General features: G+C 33.8%; 1 protein-coding gene across 1 annotated transcript in view; it reads right to left on the bottom strand.

Moving 5' to 3' along the window:
- PIK3C2G (phosphatidylinositol-4-phosphate 3-kinase catalytic subunit type 2 gamma) overlaps positions 1 to 19,548 on the bottom strand; it is a 352,443-nt gene that overhangs the window by 26,127 nt on the left and 306,768 nt on the right. The window contains 2 exon segments of the mRNA XM_066252620.1: positions 7,755 to 7,849; positions 16,689 to 16,764. Coding sequence (XP_066108717.1) covers positions 7,755 to 7,849; positions 16,689 to 16,764 — 171 coding nt within the window.

Below are 19,548 nucleotides of genomic sequence, written 5' to 3'. Positions count from 1 at the left end.
TAGAAGAAAACCTTAGGAAAAAAACCAATACACAATGCCAAGTCTTTTGAGTCTGGAAAACTGACTCTGCAAATCTAGAATATTAAAAATTTGGCTTAACTATAGCACTTGGAAAAGCTTTTAAAAAGTTATATATGCTTATAAGTTCAGTATATTCATGTGCCAGATATTGCTCTCTACAAGTTACAATATGGTTATCTATCTATCATCTATCATCTATCTAATTATCTTTCATCTATCTATGGTATGTATCATCTATTTATCTATTGTCTATCTAGTTTATATATACAAGAAATTTACTTAAGTTTAAAGAGAAAAAAAGGTTAAAAGTAAAAGAATGAAAGAGGTATAAAATGCTATCCTTCATCAAAGAAAAACTAGATTATTTATAAAAATATCTGACAAAGTATATTTAAGAGAAAAGATACTACCATGAATAAAGAAGTACATTTTATAATGATAAAAGGGTTAAATAATCAAAAAGACATAATATTCTTAAATATTCAAGCAAATTCACAATTATAGTTGTAGATCTTAATCCCCCTCTTTTAATAATCCATAGAACTAGCATACAGTAAATCAGTAAAGGTATAAAAGATATGAACAACATAATTAACCAATGTGACCTAATTGAAATTCATAGAATACTCCACTTGATAAAAATTAAAACTAAAGGATGAACCAAGATGATAAAAATGTCAGAAGTTAAAATAAGGCAGTGAATATGAAATTGATATACATTATGTGTAATAACAGGGGCCAAAGTGGGGAAGGATCACTAGGAGGAAGTGACTCAGGAGCTTCTGAAAAGATGAGAGGTTTTAGCTGGACCTAAAAGTTGAGTTGGATGTGGAAGATAAAAAGATGGTAGATGAAGGAATGACACAGTTAGCTAGAATGACATGTACTTGGTTAACAATGAGTGAACCATCTAGAATACAATAGAAGTCTTATGTTGGGGAAGAGAATATAAAAGGCAGATTATAGCTAGATTGTATAGTACCTTAAATATTAAGCTAAGGAATTTGAAATTTATACTCAAAATTTATTATTGATATGATGAAATGAAGGTTTAGGATGCCTTGTGCAGGATGAAATAAGAGAAGTAGAAAATAAAAAAGGAATATCATAGCAGCCAATCAAAATAATTTATAGATCAGTTAACAGAATATAGGATAAAATTTTGACAGTAATAAAAGTAACAGGAGAATAAAAGGAGTAATGATGAAATGAGTCAAAATATAGAAAATAATAGCCTTTTGGCTAAGATCTAATATAGAAAATAATTTTAGAAAAAGTTTAGATCAGGGGTTGTTGAGGATGGTGCAACAAGTTCTTGATATCAGTAATTCAGAGTGAGAGCTGGCTTTAGTGGAGAATAGAGGACTATAATTTGAAATTGTTGAGTTTGAAAGAATAGCAAGATAGAATATAAACGCTCATCAGGGAGTTGGAAATATGTTAATTATGAAAAGTAGAAAATATATTTGGGATTAATTCATATCACCTTTGAAGTTTCAAAACTAAATAAAATTTATAGAAAATAGTTTAAAGAATTAATGCCCTAAATACTGGAAAAGTCTTCATATTTAAGGGCTAAAAGTGAAGCCAACATTCATTAAGCCACTATGTACATTATATAGTTTAAATCTGTAAGAGCTAAAAAAAAAAAAAGCCTCAAAAATAGTGGTATTAAAGAGGTTTAGGGAATGTAGAAATGGTGAAGTGTCATTGAGATCCTGAGAATAGAAACGTTTAAGAAGGAAGGACTAAAGATGTTGGCTTGTGGAAAAAGATCAGTTAGCATGATCATATCAATAGACATAGGTTTATAAGAGTTTACGGTTTGTTACATTAAAAATAATTAGCCCTGACCGGTTGGCTCAGCGGTAGAGCGTCAGCCTGGCGTGCAGGGGACCCGGGTTTGATTCCCGGCCAGGGCACATTGGAGAAGCGCCCATTTGCTTCTCCAACCCCCCCCCCCCCCTTCCTCTCTGTCTCTCTCTTCCCCTCCCGCAGCCAAGGCTCCATTGGAGCAAGGATGGCCCGGGCGCTGGGGATGGCTCCTTGGCCTCTGCCCCAGGCGCCAGAGTGGCTCTGGTCGCGGCAGAGCGACGCCCCCTGGTGGGTAGAGCACCGCCCCTGGTGGGCGTGCCAGGTGGATCCTGGTCGGGCTCATGCGGGAGTCTGTCTGACTGTCTCTCCCCGTTTCCAGCTTCAGAAAAATACAAAAAAAAAAAAAAAAAAAAAAAAAGAATTGGTGGCCCTGGCTGGTTGGCTCAGAGGTAGAGCGTCGGCCTGGCATGCAGAAGTCCCGGGTTCGATTCCCGGCCAGGGCACACAGGAGAAGCGCCCATCTGCTTCTCCACCCCTCCCCCTCTCCTTCCTCTCTGTCTCTCTCTTCCCCTCCCACAGCGAGGCTCCATTGGAGCAAGGATGGCCCGGGCGCTGGGCATCCCAGCTGGGCATCGCCCCTGGTGGGCGTGCCGGGTGGATCCCAGTAGGGCGCATGCGGGAGTCTGTCTGACTGTCTCTCCCCGTTTCCAGCTTCAGAAAAAATACAAAAAAAAAAAAAAAAAAATGGTAATCTTTGAGAGAGGCAATGTTTCCTTGGTAAAAACAAAACAAAACACATAAAACATGATAAAATATCCATATCTAGGCTGGGATATGTTTCATTACTACTTTGCACCTTATTCTTTGAAATGAAAGATCAATGTCATAATGGGCCAACTCTGGAGGAATAATTTCTTTTTTATTTATGAAATATATGCCAAACACAATTGATGGGATAATTATTGCCCTTGAAAATAGCCTTTCATCAATAAATTTACATTTATTTAGATTGAAGTGCATCTAGGATGAAACAATGACAATTCTTTTTTATAAAGCTAGATTTAAAAAAAAACAAGTTGAAAAGAATTGGGATAGTCAGAGTGTTAGCTAAGTTAGTTTTAAAAGGCAACACAACATTATTATTTTAATATGTCAAAATTTATATATTGTCATCATTTATGCTTTATTTTCACCCCTTTAATCTTCAGAAATCTAAATCTTATCTCTGTTCTACTCCAACAGGCACCACAATTCAGTTGATGCCAAGTATAGAACTCACATTGCTTGGTGAGTGCCATTTATGGGGTAGTCATTCACTAAATGTTTCTTAAATTATAGTCCCTGGGTCACTTGCATCAGAGAGCTTTCTGTAATGCTCATATTTGGGATAAGGAGAGAGGGAAACAATATAGAAATAAAAGAGTAGAGGAGTTTCTGAGACCAGAAGATGCCTGCAAAATGCACATGCAGCTATCCCAACCCACACTTACAGATCAAAATCACTGGAAATTGTTTTAAAAACAAGAACCTATATTTTAAAAACAAAAACTAACTCCTAAACTACACACACACATTAAAATTTTAAGAAATGTTTTGAGTAAAAAATAAGATGTAATAAAATTTTAACATGCGTATGTGTCAAGCGTGGGGTTCTTGTTCTTGTATTTGACTTTACTTCTCTCCTGTTAATTTCATGAGTCACTATTTTCTCCCATCTTGTGTCTTAGGAAAGGATTAAACAGCACCCAATTTGAGGTGTTTCTTTTGTCCTCTGACATTAAAAGTGTGAGCATTTTTAATATTAGAAGAGAGTTTGGTATCCTTATTGGTTACTTTTAGAACCTTCTGGAATGTTCATAGTCTGGAACAGGTAAAAGAAACCAGTCTAAAAATCACACAGACTGGAGGAGTCCATAAAAGCTGGGGAGACACTGTCAACATTGTAGTGCCCAGAGACGTGCATAGAGAGACAGTGTGTGTGTGAGTCAATGGAAGAGAGAATTTTAAAGTGAGCTACACAGGAAAACACTAGAGATTTTTAAAAAATATATCAAATCAAAGTGACTTTTATATTTTTGTTATATAAACTGAAATAAAAAATCTTGACCAAGCTTCTAAATAATTGCATTACTTTGTCATCCTCTGTACACTAGAATAAATCATATTTTGCTGCTTTGAACGGAAAAATATTTTGGTGATTTTATTTTAGCTTGTGATCTCACAGGAGGAAAGTAATTTTTAGAGCAAAGCTTCAAAGATTTAATATAAGATAATTCTTTTCATCAAATAATATTAAATGTAACAGAACTGCAGGCACAATAATTCACTTTAATATTAAAATAAAATCAAACAAAACTTCCTCGTCTGATTACTTTGGCATGTGAAAATACTAACGGCTCAAAAAATAAATAATTAGCTAAAACTTGAAATGAGAAAAGAAACTGTTGAGAATTTATAGATAGATTTTTTTTCTGTCATTTCTACATATAATATTATTGCTGTTTTTAGATAAGGAATAAGCTGTGAAAAATGCAAGGCATGAGAACTTTGTTGTGATAATTTTTGGAAGCTGAGAACAATTTTGGTTCTTATTGTTCAAATAAGAAGCAACTAATGTTCTTTCTTTTTTTTTTACTGATTTTAATTTATTGTGTTTAAATAGAGTCTAGTGTTGCCCCAAATGCATCCTCTCTCCCCTGCATTCCCCTCAACATCTCCCTTGCCGCCCTCCCCATAGCACCCTACCCCCTTCCCTTCAGGTTTATCCCATCCTATCATCCCCTTTCCCTCTGTTCTCTTTCTCTCTGGTCCCTTTGATATCTCCTCTGTCTCAATTCTGTTTCTCAGTTCTCATTGTTCATTGGATTCCTCAAATGAATGAGGTCATATGATATTTTTATTTTTCTGCCTGGCTTATTTCACTTAACATAATATGATATTTTTCAGGTCCACCCATGTTGTTGCAAAAGGTAAGATTTCCTTCTTTTTCATGGCTCCATAGTACTCCATGTTCTTTCTTTTAACCAAGCACTGAGCATGTATTCCTCTCGTGGCCCTGTTCTAGCCCCTGAGGTTACAGCAGTGATACAGGACAGTGAAGGAAATAAAGTAAGAAGGGAGGATGGGACGTGCCAACAAAGAGGAGTGGTTTTGCAGTTTTGCCTGTGGGAATGAGTGAGGACCTCACTGAAGAGGTGACAGTAAATCATGGTCATTTAGGGCATATGAGATGAAACTATGGAGAATTTGAGTCATGAGCTTGAGGAAGAGCATTCTAGATGAATTAAGTAAAAGGTACAATGGTCCTGGGGAAGAAACGTGCTTGCAGCAGGGAAGTCACTGATTTTGAAGTGGAATGATTGAAGCAATCTGTAGTAAGAGGTGAGGTTATAAAGGTCAAGGGGCCAGATTGGTAGTGCCTTACAGATCATTATTAATAAGTACATTAGCTTTCATTGTACATGACATGAGACTCCTTCCTCAAAAAATTATGAGGAGAAAAATGACAGGATCTGACTTATTTTAAAGGAATATTCTGGCCACTAGGTTAGGAAAAAATTACAAAAAAAATAAGGGCAGACACAGGGAGACCTGTTAGAGGTGGCAATAGCAGTAATTGGATTGAAAGATGATGGTGACGTTAACCAATGGTGGTAGCAATGGACATGAAAAGTGGTGGGATTCTGGATTTGTTTTGAGTGCAGAACAAACATGATTTGCTGATAAACTGAATATAGTTTGTGAAAGAAATAAAAATGACTCTGAGGATTTTAACCTGATCAACTAGTTCGATGAAGGTGATATTTACTGAGATAAGAAAGATAGCAAAAAGAAGCAGGTTTTCGAGGGCAGCAATCATAAGTTTTATGTGGTATATGTTGAGTTTGTGAAACCTATTGAATTTCTATATGTTAAGTTGTTGAGTTGGATATTAGGGAGAGATTCAAGCTAGAGTTATAAATTCAGAAGAGAAAGACATGTAAGTGGTATTAAAAGCCACAGGGCTGAAGACAGAAAAAAGAAGAGGTTTACAAATGAATATCAGTTCAATGTTAGGAGACTGGGGTGAAGAGGGGATCCAGCAGGCAGACAGAATTCATTGTTTATTTTCTTCAGTGGGCATTGGCAATATATAGGCTCTAGTGGCCCCAAGTAGTTTCTTTGCTTCTTATGGGAATCATCCGATCACTTGCTGTTTACTTACAACTTGAACTAAATCTGAAACTCTTTCTCCATACTCCCCTCCCTACATGCTGCACCACATTCATTCTGAATATCCTTATTGGTAGTTCAGCTTCATTTGAGTGTAAAATGAATTTTTGAAAACTGTCAAAAGTAATTTGGGGATTCATCTGGTGCATAAAATGGATGACCAAGTTGGTTAATACTGTTTTTGATCAAATATTAGTCATGACTATTCAGTGACATCACCAAGTTTGCTGTGGCTTACATGCCAGACCTAACAGCAAAGTCAAAAGGCATGTTCTAAAATGTTTTCAGCAATGACAACTTTAATGGAATAAAAATTTAGTTTCCAGGAGGACTATTTTTAATTAATAATCAGATACATATAAATATATGAGTTCTGTTAACTTGATCAACACTATTTCCTAATATTCTATTATTTTATCATATATTAATATATTTATGTAGATACTTAAGTGAATCTTCATTTCCTAGCCTAAGAATTTCTTAAACCAAAGCTCTTCTCATTTAAGATGATTGTTTTATCAAAGTAATTAAAAGTACTTATTTTAATGAGTAAAAGTTCTACAAAAACCACATTTAATAATATTTGCCCAGCTATTACAAAAATTGCTGATTGCAAACACCACAGATGTACAAACATGCATCCTTGGATATCTGACTAATAGTAAATTTGTAAAAAAATGTATCCCCTGCAAATTATACCAACTGTTTACTCACTGAACAAATATTTATTAAGTTCTAGTATGTTCCAGATGCATGTCATGTTGAGAAGAGTTTGCTCCTTTAAATCCTTCCAAGTGCATCCTGAGAGATTTATGTTCATAAAGCAGAAAGCCAAAATACTGCTACTGACTTTCTTTACATAGGTGGAGTCCCCTGGGGAGTTTCACCACGTGGAGAACCCACTTTGACTAAACTAGTGGAAGACCAGAGAAGCTGATGAGGCTTAGAGTTACGTTTTTCTGTTTCTGCACTCAGATTCAGATCATTAATAACTTACCCCATGTCCCAGAAAGCTCCTTTTCTTACTTAATGACATGGTCCAATGGCTGCCCTTACCTCTGACTTGACCCAGACTTAGGGAGAATGGTGTATAAAAGAAAAAACAGCCTTTTTTTCTTCAGAGGTTACCTATAGTTCTTGTTCTGGATTCTGGGGAAGCAAAGATGGAGAGACCAGTCCTCAAACAATTTATTACCTTTGGAGAAAAAATAAATATCTGTGAGCAAATACATCAGAACATGATAAATGTCATGGTGGTAAAAACTCAAGGGACCAGGGTAGTTTGAAGGGAAACCTGAACATCTTGGCTTCACTGACTGGGTATTGGCACTACTCAAGGAGATGAGTCAGTTTGTGGGCTCAGCATGATGAAGTAGATGTAAATTCTGGGGACTGAGCTGTTTTTCTTTTAGCTCTTAGTACTCTAGCTAGTTCTGCTTTCTCGAAGCGTTTCTACTAGCTTTTTCTTGACATTTTTCTTTGAATAAAATATGATCTTTATTCTAGGATTTTCCTGTGAAATATTTTGTAGTCTCCAAGGATCACAGTCATACTGATGAAGACCATTGTAATTGATTGAGTGTTCCTCACCTAAACTTGGTGGCGGGTCCCGTTGCTCTTTCCTACGTTAATGTTAATTGCTTAATGGAGGCAAGTGATTTTTAAATGTAGGTTTACATGATTCTCATTAGATATGACAAACTTATAATATTCTTCATGTGTTTCGCTAGTATGGTCAGCTTTGCATCTTCATATGATATGACTAACTGCACCTTAGGCACCTGGTCCAGAAACTTCTCACCTGGCAGAAAAATAGAATTTTAGTGGGTTAAATTGGGTATGGCACATCACAAGATAAATTAAACATTTAAAGACTAAAACAGGACCAATGGATAGTATGCAAAAGAGACATTCTTCAGGTTATGTGGAAAGAAAGTATAATACTTTGCAGGAAACTGGGCTGATTAAAGATGAAATTTGAAAATAAAAGCCAAAATTTATATCTAATCTTCTTGAACGGACTCTTTCTCCTTATATTTCATGTTCTGTTTTGATTTAAATCATTATTTTTCTAATTATTTAATCTTGAAACGTCACTGTTATTTTTGGCTCCAATTTTCTCTTCAATGTTCAGTACAATGATCTTAAAAGATTAGAGAGCATAGACATGGAAAGGGTTGCTATTAGAAGTCAGTGAGCCCAGGATTCAGGTGCCAGCACTATACCTAGACTGTCAGTCTGTGTAAATTAATTAACTTCTATAAAGTGAAGAGAATAGTTACCTACCTCAGGATAGTTGAGATGATTAACTGATAAAATTCAAAAGTTTTCCCAATATAATCTCTCAATAAATGTTTGTGATTACTAATATTCTTTCTTCATATACTTGTTCTCATCTCTGCCATAGCACCTAGGTCAGACACATATGAATCTTTTGCCAAACTACTAGAACATTATCTTCTCCTCTTCCAGAACCCAGATCTATTTGTATACAATTTATTAGTATAATCTTTCTACACTTTCATAAAAATACTCTTTTGATCACAGTACTGTTCATAGCTTTCCATTGCTTATGAAAAAAAAAGTCTAAATTTCTCAGCCTTGTATTATAGCTTCTTCTGGAATCTGTTTTACTCCCCACTGTTATTATTCCATACTGTAACCTGTAACCTGGTGTGTTCATTTCTACAAAATTATTCTGCTATTTTCTCCTAGTCATTGCTAATATTATTTCTGTTTTGTTCGAAATGATGTCTTCCACCATGTTTGGCTATTGTACTTGCACCTTTCTACAAGGCCTATTTAAAATGCAAAATGATGTCTGTGATCACCTACTACTGAAGTCCCTTTGGACAACCTATCACTTAGTATTTATACCATAATTATCTTATATATCTCAATTTGCCTTGTGGATTATACTCTCCCTCAAGGATTATTTTTTTTCTTTCTTACATCTCCAAGAGATACATAAATCAGTACTTGCTCCATAATGTCACAATACACATTTATTTAATAACCAAAGTAACCTCAATTTTTCTTTCAATTCATATCTTTCCATTATTAATATGAGGGCTTTAGTTTTTTAATTTAAAATGTCCAGTTAGTAGCCCAAGGATTAAGTATAATTTATAATTTTTCTAATACTCCCCTTGGTAATTTTGGGTTGTGTGTTCTCTGGGGGAATTTAGAGAGAAGAAATTTATTAATAACAAGAAATTTAGCAATGTTTCTATTATGGGCTCATTGTAAGCTTATTGTGGTCCACAATGAGTTTTCTAATAATCAGTCTTAGTTTTCTAATCTTCTGTAACATTTGAATATTAAGCCTGAGCTGTATGTTTCCTTTCCCAAAGCCTTTTACATGTTTATTAGAACAGTCTACACATAATAAGGAGGTAATATTAATTAATTTTATTAATGGGAATTGTTGATATTGAAGAAGACCAAATTGACATTGTTTCTTACAGCTGAATGGTAATTACATAAATAAAAAACTATCTTTCTTAAAATATCTATATTATAATGAATGAGAGACATTGTGATTTAGACTATGAGATAATTCTGAGTGTAGTAGTGAATTTGAATTTTTAGGTTAATTGAATTTTGTAACAAAAATATAAAGTGTTGAACTTCTGGTGTGAGCATGCTAAATGTGCTGATAACTTTTTATGTACAATCAAAATTATTTTTGAGTTAAATAGTGGAAATATTATTAAATAGAAAATCAATGTGTTTAAGCAAAGGAGTATTAATTTAAAGGTAGGAAATTAGCATAAATATATGATTGTTTAAATGATAATCAATTTAACTAAACTCTTACTAAAGAGATATTACATCCTAAATCACTTATGCAAAATTTGCAGTCAGAGTATCCATCAAAACATGCCAGAGTTCAGAACCCAGTAAAAATTCAGTCCACTAAGAGTCTTAGTAAACAATGTAGTAATAGTAGAGGTACTTGGTATTTCAAGAACTCTTACTATGTGCTAAACATCAAGCTAAGAGCTTTATGTACATGAACTCACTAAATCCTCATGGCAAATCTGTAAAGTTTGTGTTATTTCCATTTTATACATGATGAAATTGAGGAATAAGGTCCAAGGTCATGTAGATAATATATGGTGCAGGGTTAAATCATCTCTAAAGCCTATGTTTTTAAATATCATGCTATAAAGGGGAAAACAAAGAGCAATAACCTATGGGAAAGAGTTTAAATGAAAAATCCAGAGAGGGAGAATTTGAGAATAACTTCATATGGACAAGAAGATGCTAGATTATTTTGATTTTTTGCTTCCAGTTAGTCTGGAGGATCCAATGATGCTTGAACCAATCATTTGTACCAACCCAAGAATTGTTAAAATAGTGCTAATTCTAAGGAAAATTGTGTTGAAATGCTTGAATACATGACTCTACAGAGGCTAATACAATGCTTACTATGTATAATGTCTGAATTAATGCATAAACAGTATTTCCAAGTTTATCTTTTTTCAGATGATACTATATTCATATGATAAGTGAAAAATTATTTTAAAAGTAGACAGTAAATAGTCTTCTTCCCATTCCTAACACCTATCCACCCAGTTCCCACACCATTATTTTATTACTTTCTCATATACCCCCTCCACAAGGACACATATCCTTCCAGAGTTTCTCCATGTAAGCAAATATGAGTAAGTGGTTTTATTTTTCTCCCTTTTTTCCCCCACAAAAGGAATATTTACTATTCTACACCAAGATCTTGGAACTGTTTTCATATCAATAATACAAATCTTTATTTAAAAACTATAATTTTGTATTATTTTATTATGTGGAATTACATAATTTATTTAACCAGTTCCCCCACTGATGGGCAGCTGGGTTGTTTCCAGCTGTTAGAAACTATGTGTGTCATTTTGTACCTGTGTACAAGTGTCATAGAATGATTTTCCAACAGGAGAATTGCTGGTCAAGGGTATTAGCATTTGTAATTTTGATAAATGTTGCAAATTGCCTTCCACAGATGGTATACCAATTTGTATTACCACCAGCAGTGTATGAGAGGGCCTGCTGATTTGTATCTAAATTTGTTAATTTTTTTTGAATTTTTGCCAATCTAAAGAATTAAAAATGGCATCAGAGTAATTGTAACTTGCATTTTCTTATGAGTGGGGTTGAAGGTCTTTCACTTGATTACGAGTCACTTGAATTTTCTTTTTTGTGTGTGTATTATCGTTTTATAATATTTTGTACAGTTGTTTGGTCTTTTTCTTATCAATTTCTAGGAGATGATTATATGTTAGATAACCAACCCTTTGTCTGTAATAAATTGCTAATAGTTTGCCAATGTTGTATTTTTCTTTTTGGATTTTGCTATGGTGTTTTATATACTGTGTAATTTTTATAGCTTCTAGATTTGTAGTCACAGCTATAACATCTGATCTCAAGATTACAAAGGATTCTTCCCATGTTTTCTTTGTCACATATATGGTTTAATTATTTGCATTAAAAATTTGTCATCCTGTTGGCATTTATCATGGCATATATGGGAATTATGCTATACAAAAAATGTTTATTGAATTTTTCTTCACTATTTTTGCCAAATATTAAATTCATGAATATATTTGTTTCTATTTATATACATTCTATTATATTCTATTTATTCATGTATTTATGTACTGACACCACAGTGTTTTAATTATAGAGGCTTTGTAATGTGTTTTTAATATCTGGTAGGGTTAGTCTCACCTCTTTGCTCTTATTAAGTTTTCCTGGCTTTTCTTTGTTTATGAACTGCAGAATTAGCTTATCTAGTTAAAAATAAAATTTAAATTTTAAAAACTGTATTTAATAATTAAGGGAAATATCTGACATCTTTATGATGTTGAACTTCTGATCCAAGAGCATGCTATGTCTTCTCATTTGGTCAAGGCATCTTTCAAATCGCTCAGTGGTGTTTTAAAAGTTATTTTTATTTAGTATTATAGATTTCCTGTTAAATTTATTTCTAGTTTTGCTTTTTTTGCTATTGTAATTCGGATCTTTATATTCTGAATATATATATGTATATATATATTGTGATAGATATTTAGTTGATTCTTATTTTTCTAGGCATGCAATTATATTACTGGCAGTGTTAATTTTGTCTTCTCCTGTTCATAGTTTGTTTTCATTTTCTTTTTAATTTTACATTGATTTGAGATAGAGAGAGAAAGTGAGAGAGAGAGAGAAGGAGAAAAGCATCAACTCATTGTTTCACTTAGTAGTTCCATTTAGTTGTGCAATCATTGATTTCTTCTACCTGCCTTGACCAGGGATTGAACCCACAACCTCAGTACACTGAGACAATGCTTTATCCACTGAGTGACTGGGCCAGGGCCAGTTTATGCTTTATTTTTTTTATTCCATTAGTCATTTCACAAATATTTATTGACTCTTAATGAAAAAGGCACTGTTCTCGGTCCTTGGAACAGATTAGACAAAGTTTCTTTTGATATTTCTACAGTACCAGGGAGAAAGACAAGTACTATATGATTTTACTTATATACAAAATCTAATGAACAAAATAAACTAACAAACAGAATGGAAACAGATCATAGAAACAGAAAACAGACTGACAGCTGTAGGAGAGGAAGAGGACTCAGTGCTGAGTGAAAAAGGTGAAGGGATAAAGCTAATAAAAATAACCCTCAGACACAGAGGAAAAGAGGGGTGGGGGAGGTAGAAGAGAGTAAAGAGGGGATAAATGGTGAAGGAAGGAGAGTTGATTTGTACTCCTGAAGCCTATATAATATTTTTTATCAATGTCACACCAATAAATTTAATTAGATAAAAAGCAATAAACAATAATTAAAATTTATAGTATGTTGAATGTAATAAATAATAATAAATGAAATACAGAACAGGATAAAATGTTACCAAATAAGGCAGGTGTAATTTTGGATGGGATGATCAGGGTACTTTCTCATTGAAAAGGCAAATTTGAAAAAAGACCTGAAAGAAGTAAAGGAGTGAGCCCCTTGTTGGCTAGTGCTTTCAGGACAATCAAGTGTAACCATGAAGATTATGGGCATATGCCTTATTTTATACTTTATTGGAAATGCTTTTATACTATTTTTCTGTCATGTCTGATGTAGGATTTGGATAGCCAGGATAGCTACATTTTTCTCATGTTAAGGAATTATGCATGTATTTTTATTATAGTGTTTTTGTCTAGGAACTTTATTGAAATTTATCAAATATCTTTTTATGGGTCTATGTATGAGGATGACCATGGAATTTTCTTCTTAATCTATTAACACGATAACATGAATTATATACTATGTATAATAACTTATATTCAACCATTTTTGTATTTTTGGTCAAAACAAATTATATTCCTTTGTTGTGTTGATGAATTATTTTAGCTAATATTTCATTTAGAATTTACCCTTTATTCAGTGAAATTAGTCTGAGGTTTCTTTTAAAAATATATATATATATATGCTACTGGCATATATGTACTTTATTTTGATCAAATGGTGTGGGAAGAGTAGCATGATTTTGATTTTAGTTTTTTCTCTTGTGTCCTTTTAATAAAAACAATAATCTACTCTGGTAGAGAATATCCATGTGTCTTCTGTTGTTGTTCTTTCTATCACCAATCATTTATTCAGTAATTATTTATGGTGCATCTAGAGTAGGCCAGACAGTATGTTAAGCCTTAGGGGCACAACAGTGAGCCATACAAATGTGGATTATGCTTTTGTGGATATCTATTGTACAAAATAGGAGTATAAGACAAAGACAATTGAAGTGAGATCTGAAAGAGGAAAAAAATAAAAGAAAATGGAGTAGGAGTAGCATGGTTCAGCCAGAGACTATTTCATCTGTGAGGTACTGAAGAACTAAAAAAAAAAAAAAAAAAAAAGACAAGAATCAAAATGGGAAAGGGACTGATATTAGACTGAAGAGGGAAATTGGTAAGTGCCTGATTCTGGTTGGATGCCATCATAAGTATTTTGGTTTTTATTCTAAGGGCAGGACCAGCTACCTAATTTGTGAGGCTCAGTGAAATAAAAATGCCAAATAAAAATATGGGGTCTTTAATAAAATTATTAAGAATTTTAAGACAGTGCCAGCAATGTTAAACCAAGTACAGGGCAGTTCTACACATTGTGCCCTATGTCACAGGCCAATCAATGCTATTGGTACTGACTAAGAACAATGGGAAGCCAAAGAAAAGTGTTAAGTAGAACAGAGAGATGAGTGGATGGGCACTTGAGAAAAATAAATTCCTTTTTGTTTTACTAAGGCATATTCAGTTAGTGAGTAAGGACAAAGAAATATTAATACCTCCTAGACTCAGGATTACAAAAATTACTAATATGATATTTATAAGTCATGTACCTAGATACTTGGGTAGCCAGAATCCATTCTCTCCATTTGTTAGGGTAGTAAAATGTTAAAGTCTGAGAATTTTGCTGAAGGTCATCTGATGTAAACTAATATTATAATACACTTGAATAATTTTATCCTTTAATCATTTAACAGAGTTTCAACTAACTGACAAGAATGGTGCTTAAAAAATATTGTGCTTTTTGTTTAGAAGCAGCTGATGTCCCATGACAAATGTATTAAGAATTCAGAAATCTGAAATGAAATAATTTTGAAAATATAAAGAGCAACTTTCTGCTAATTCTTGTTGGGTATAATAATTTGCATATTTTCTTAGATAGTCCTGCTGTTTTAAGATAATAGGCTGTATTTTATATGCAGCCTGCATCTAAAAATATTGAGATTCAAATATTGTGTCGATCATAACTGCCAAAGCAAATCATGAGTATTGTGTAATGTAGATAAAAATAAGCAAACTAGAAAAAAGGAATTACCAAAAAGCCATTTAGTTTTTACAATAATAATCCTAATTTTTTGTGTGTGCATATATATTTTACAACACGTTACAGAAAGGTAATATTATCAGCAACATTACAAATTTGATAGTGACCCACAATTTAACTTTTTGAAACAGAGTAACAATTTTTTTTAAAGACTTTAATGACAGAATAGAGGTCAGCTTAGTACCTTTTTAAAGTCTGACATCACTAGCCTGACCACAGGTAGCACAGTGGATAGAGCGTTGGACTGGTAAGCGGAGGACTCATGTTCGAAACCCTGAGGTTGCTGGCTTGAGTGTGGGCTTATCTAGCTTGAGTGCAGGGTCGCTGTCTTGAGCCCAAAGGTCGCTGGATTGAGCAAGGGGTCACTTGCTCTGTTGTAGCCCCTTGGTCAAGGCACATACAAGAAAGCAGTCAATGAACAAGTAAAGTGTCTCAATGAAGAAGAATTGTTGCTTCTCATCTCTCTCCTTTCCTGTTTGTCTGTCCCTATCTCTCCCTCTCTGTCTCTGTCAAAAAAAAAAATCTTGACATCTCTAGAAATTTTCAGTCTTATGGTTTTTAATATTTTTAAAGTTTATAAATATTGGTTGTAAAAAAACCTCCCAGCAACAGTATTAAAAATACTGTTTTTAAAAGTAGATATCTGTGTTTAAAAGAAGATATCTGTTTAGCTATTTGTGAATTATGATAATAAAAATAAGAAATATTATATATTGTAGACATCATACTTTTTTAGATATGTGCTAGAAAATGTAAGAAATTTCTTTACTTAATATGTGTCATGGTTTGGCTATATAAGAGAAGTATCTTAGTGATGTCAAATGAGTAAAATGTGGGAGAAATGAGAGAAGCACAATTCTCATATATTAATTTAAGATTTTTGAGCACCAGAGTAATGGTTAGTGGGGAACTAGGGACCTTCAAGCAAGACAGACATTAGTATAAATATACCATTTAATATACAGTTACACTATACAACCTGATCTGGTTATACAGAACTATACACCTAAGGGGTAAGTAACTAAGATGTCAGATACAAGCAGAGGTGATAAGCAGAGGCCTGATCTTAAAGATAGAGAATTAGAAGATGGACTGAATAAAATGAAGATAGAAGATTTCAAATTATGGGTTTGCAAATCGTCTGTGACATAAAAACCAGGATTAGTATTGGATAGCCACTGGCAATGGAATTATATTATACATGCTTACAATTGATAGGATATTCAAAAAGAGTCTGCAAATCTAAAAGAAATGATAAAAAAGCTAATTAGAATTTATACACACTTGGCAGTATTAGGTGAATAATTGTGCTGGGCTAGTTTGGAATCCTGGTAATAAAAGAAAACTTCATGAGGGAAGTGGAGTAATTATTGAGCTTTAAAAGATAAGGGTGAAACCACTAGATAATTTATGATCATTATCATTGCCAATTTTTTGTTGCTTCCTAAGATGTTGAGTAAATTACAAGAATTATCTACACAGGAAAACAGGAACTCTGTCTCTGACATGCAATTTCATCTCAATGCACAATTAATTGAAATGAGTTAACAGTATAATATCATGTAGTTATTATAATTGAACAAACACATCTGGGTTTAATAGAAATTAAAGAACATATTGTAAAGGGTTAAAAAGCTTTGGGAATGGTTTGAAAAGGCTCTTAAAGCCTTACTCTTAAACAGAAATTTTAATTTTCAAATTGAAAAAAATTACAGTTGTGACATTTCTACATAATTATATTGAAACTCAAAAATTGTGCACAGTCATAATGATAAAATTACTTGCCTAGGACCAAAGGTGATGATTCTTCAAGTGTTTGTTGCACAGGGTCAGAGCTGAAAAAATTCAGAACACAATCACTCTGAGAAAACAAGACATAATAATATTTCTTAATATCTTATATCTATTTATTGCTCCTTTATACTGGTATATGACAACATTGACCCAAAATATACAATTATTTGTTCATAGAAACCTGTTATAGAATACACAAAGAGAAAAATATTTTAGTAAGTTTATTAAATCAATGCTATAATTTTACCCTAAATTAAACTAATCTTTTGTAAGTTTGGATGTCTGATTATTTACATTTCTTTTAAAAGCTCAGATGTGCTCTGTTTTTGGAGCTTATTATAATGGTTATATTCTTGAATTTTACAATTATGCATGAACCTCATACCTTACTTTTCTAGAAAATGTGTACCTTTGGACAGGCCTTCAGAGAAAAATTTTAATTTCAGTTCAACACAGATGTTCACATAGTAAATAACCATCACCCCTCAAGGTTCAATTCCGGGAATACTCACTGATTACTGACCACACCACCAAGGCATCAATGACATCAAGGGAATTTAGGGGATATATCACAACAGAAAGGTGCATAAGGTGATCCCGCTCTTCAGAACACAATCTAATGGAGAAAACAGATTATATGAAATGCTTTAATAGAATTTCTAGTCATGTTTGTTTCTCCATTAAACTGAAATGATCACTAACAGAGACTTAATCTGGGCTCCAAATGAATGGGCTAAACGAGGGAACCTGACAATAGCTTCTTTTTGGTTACACTGACACACATTTTGTTTAAGCCATTATATAAACGAAGCAGACCTCCCCAAGGGAGCCTACATTATTATCTGAAGGATGCCACCAAATACTTATTTCCACTGATTATTGTAGGCTCATGTCAAAGCTGCCTGATGTTCACCCTGGTCAGCCTTTTATCTCATTCTGTGCAATAGCCCTTTCAAACCTCCCCCAGGAAACACAAACTTCCAAATCTGACTCCTACTCTGCTGACAATTTTATTTCTACTTTAGAGAATATACAAGGCAGACGGCAACTTCTAAATTTCCTGCCTCTGAATCTGTAGACTCACAAAGCCATTTTTTCTCATTCTGTCATATTATAATGAAAGAAGTGCTTCACTTTCTACCTGTTATAAATTGAACTCTGTTCCCTCAAAATTTATATATTGAAGTCCTAGTCCACAGTACCTCAGAATGAGACCATTCTTGGGAATAAAGTAACAGCAGATGTAATTAAGTTAGAATCAATTCATACTGGTGGAGGTTGGGCCCTTAATCCAATATGACCAACGTCTACCTAAAAATGGGAAAATTGAACACAGCTGCTCATAGAGGGAAGGTGATATAAAGAGATGGAAGAGAAGCAGGGAGAAGATGGTCATCTACAAGCCCAGGATGGAGAACTGGAGCAGATTCTTCCCTTGCAGCCCTCAGAAGGAACCAACATTGGAGACTCCTTGATTTCGGACTTCCAGCTTCCGAAACTGTGAGATCATACACTTCTGTTGTTTAAAGCACCCAATTTGTACAACTTTGGTATGACAGCCTTAGCAAACTAAGATATTATCCAGTGCTGAGCCCTTCATTTATGACTTGGATTCTACTACTTCCCCCTTAACAACCTTGTAAGAATATCTCAATCTATAGTTAATGTTCACCTTCTCCCTTGCTTTCTCATCTGAACAAGTAGGCAAGCTCTCCACTTTAACAACCAACAAACAGGTGAGTCAAATCAAACAAAATATGCTCACACATAAATTATATCTTGTCAGTAATGCAGTTTTTAAATCTTGTATTATTTTTCTGCTTCACACAAACAAACTTATGGAAAGAGTTGTCAGCACTCACAGTTCCATTTTTCAACTATTACTCACTTTATGAACTACCACATTCAAGTTTCTGCCACTAACTGTCCTCTGAAAATGCTTTTACCATTGTTTCTAACAAACTTTCTCTTTTTCTAAATACAGGGGGGATTTTTTTGGCTTATATAGATACTCCATTTTTAGTGAAATGCTTTCTTTCATTCACTCATGACACCAAGCCGTCCCAGCTTTTCTTCCGTTTGTTCTACCATCTCTTCTTAGACTTCCTTTCATTTTTTTTTTTTTTTTTTTTTTTGCCTATGATTTAAATTCTGGTCTCCCTCACTTCTAGGTTTATCTCTGTTATTACCACATTCTTTCTGGGTGATGGTTTGCTTTTTCAGTGGCTTCTATAATGATGTACAAATTTAAACCTTTATCCCAGACCTATCTGTTGAGCCTCAGCCTTCTATATCAAAACACCTGTTGATTGGCTCCCTTCACTGTTTTTAAGACCATCAAAACCCCAAAAGTGCACTACTAAATGCATTTCTTCCCCCTCAATTTGCTACTTCTTCTGTGTCCAGGCTCAAAATAGTGTGCATCTTTTTTTGTTCTCGTTTTTTTCTCACCTCACACGTGAAATTAATTGCTAAGTCCTATGGATTTTACCTTATAAACATGTTACCTACTCATTTCTTCCAGGTATTCTGCCATCTTCCTAGTTCTAGCATCAACGCATCTCACCCAAGTTATAGCAGGGGTTCCCAACTCTTATCTCACTGTCCTTTAATCCAATTTATTCTCTCCTCTTCTGCAAAACTAATCGTTTAAAATAAAATTCTAACAGTTAACAGCTTAAAACCTAGCAGTGGCTGTACATCTAAAAAGATCAACTGCTTCATAAAGTTTAAGACTTTTCTTGATTGGGACCTTATTCATTTTCTTATCTTCTTGTACTTTCTGCTGAATTATATTTATATCCTGAAATATGTCATGCTTTCTTACCTGTCTGTCTTTCTACATATTCCT

The sequence above is a fragment of the Saccopteryx bilineata genome, chromosome 1, assembly GCF_036850765.1.
Source record: "Saccopteryx bilineata isolate mSacBil1 chromosome 1, mSacBil1_pri_phased_curated, whole genome shotgun sequence".
Classification (NCBI taxonomy): domain Eukaryota; kingdom Metazoa; phylum Chordata; class Mammalia; order Chiroptera; family Emballonuridae; genus Saccopteryx; species Saccopteryx bilineata.
Note: the sequence above shows the minus strand (reverse complement) of the source record. Positions and strands in the feature narration are given on the sequence as shown.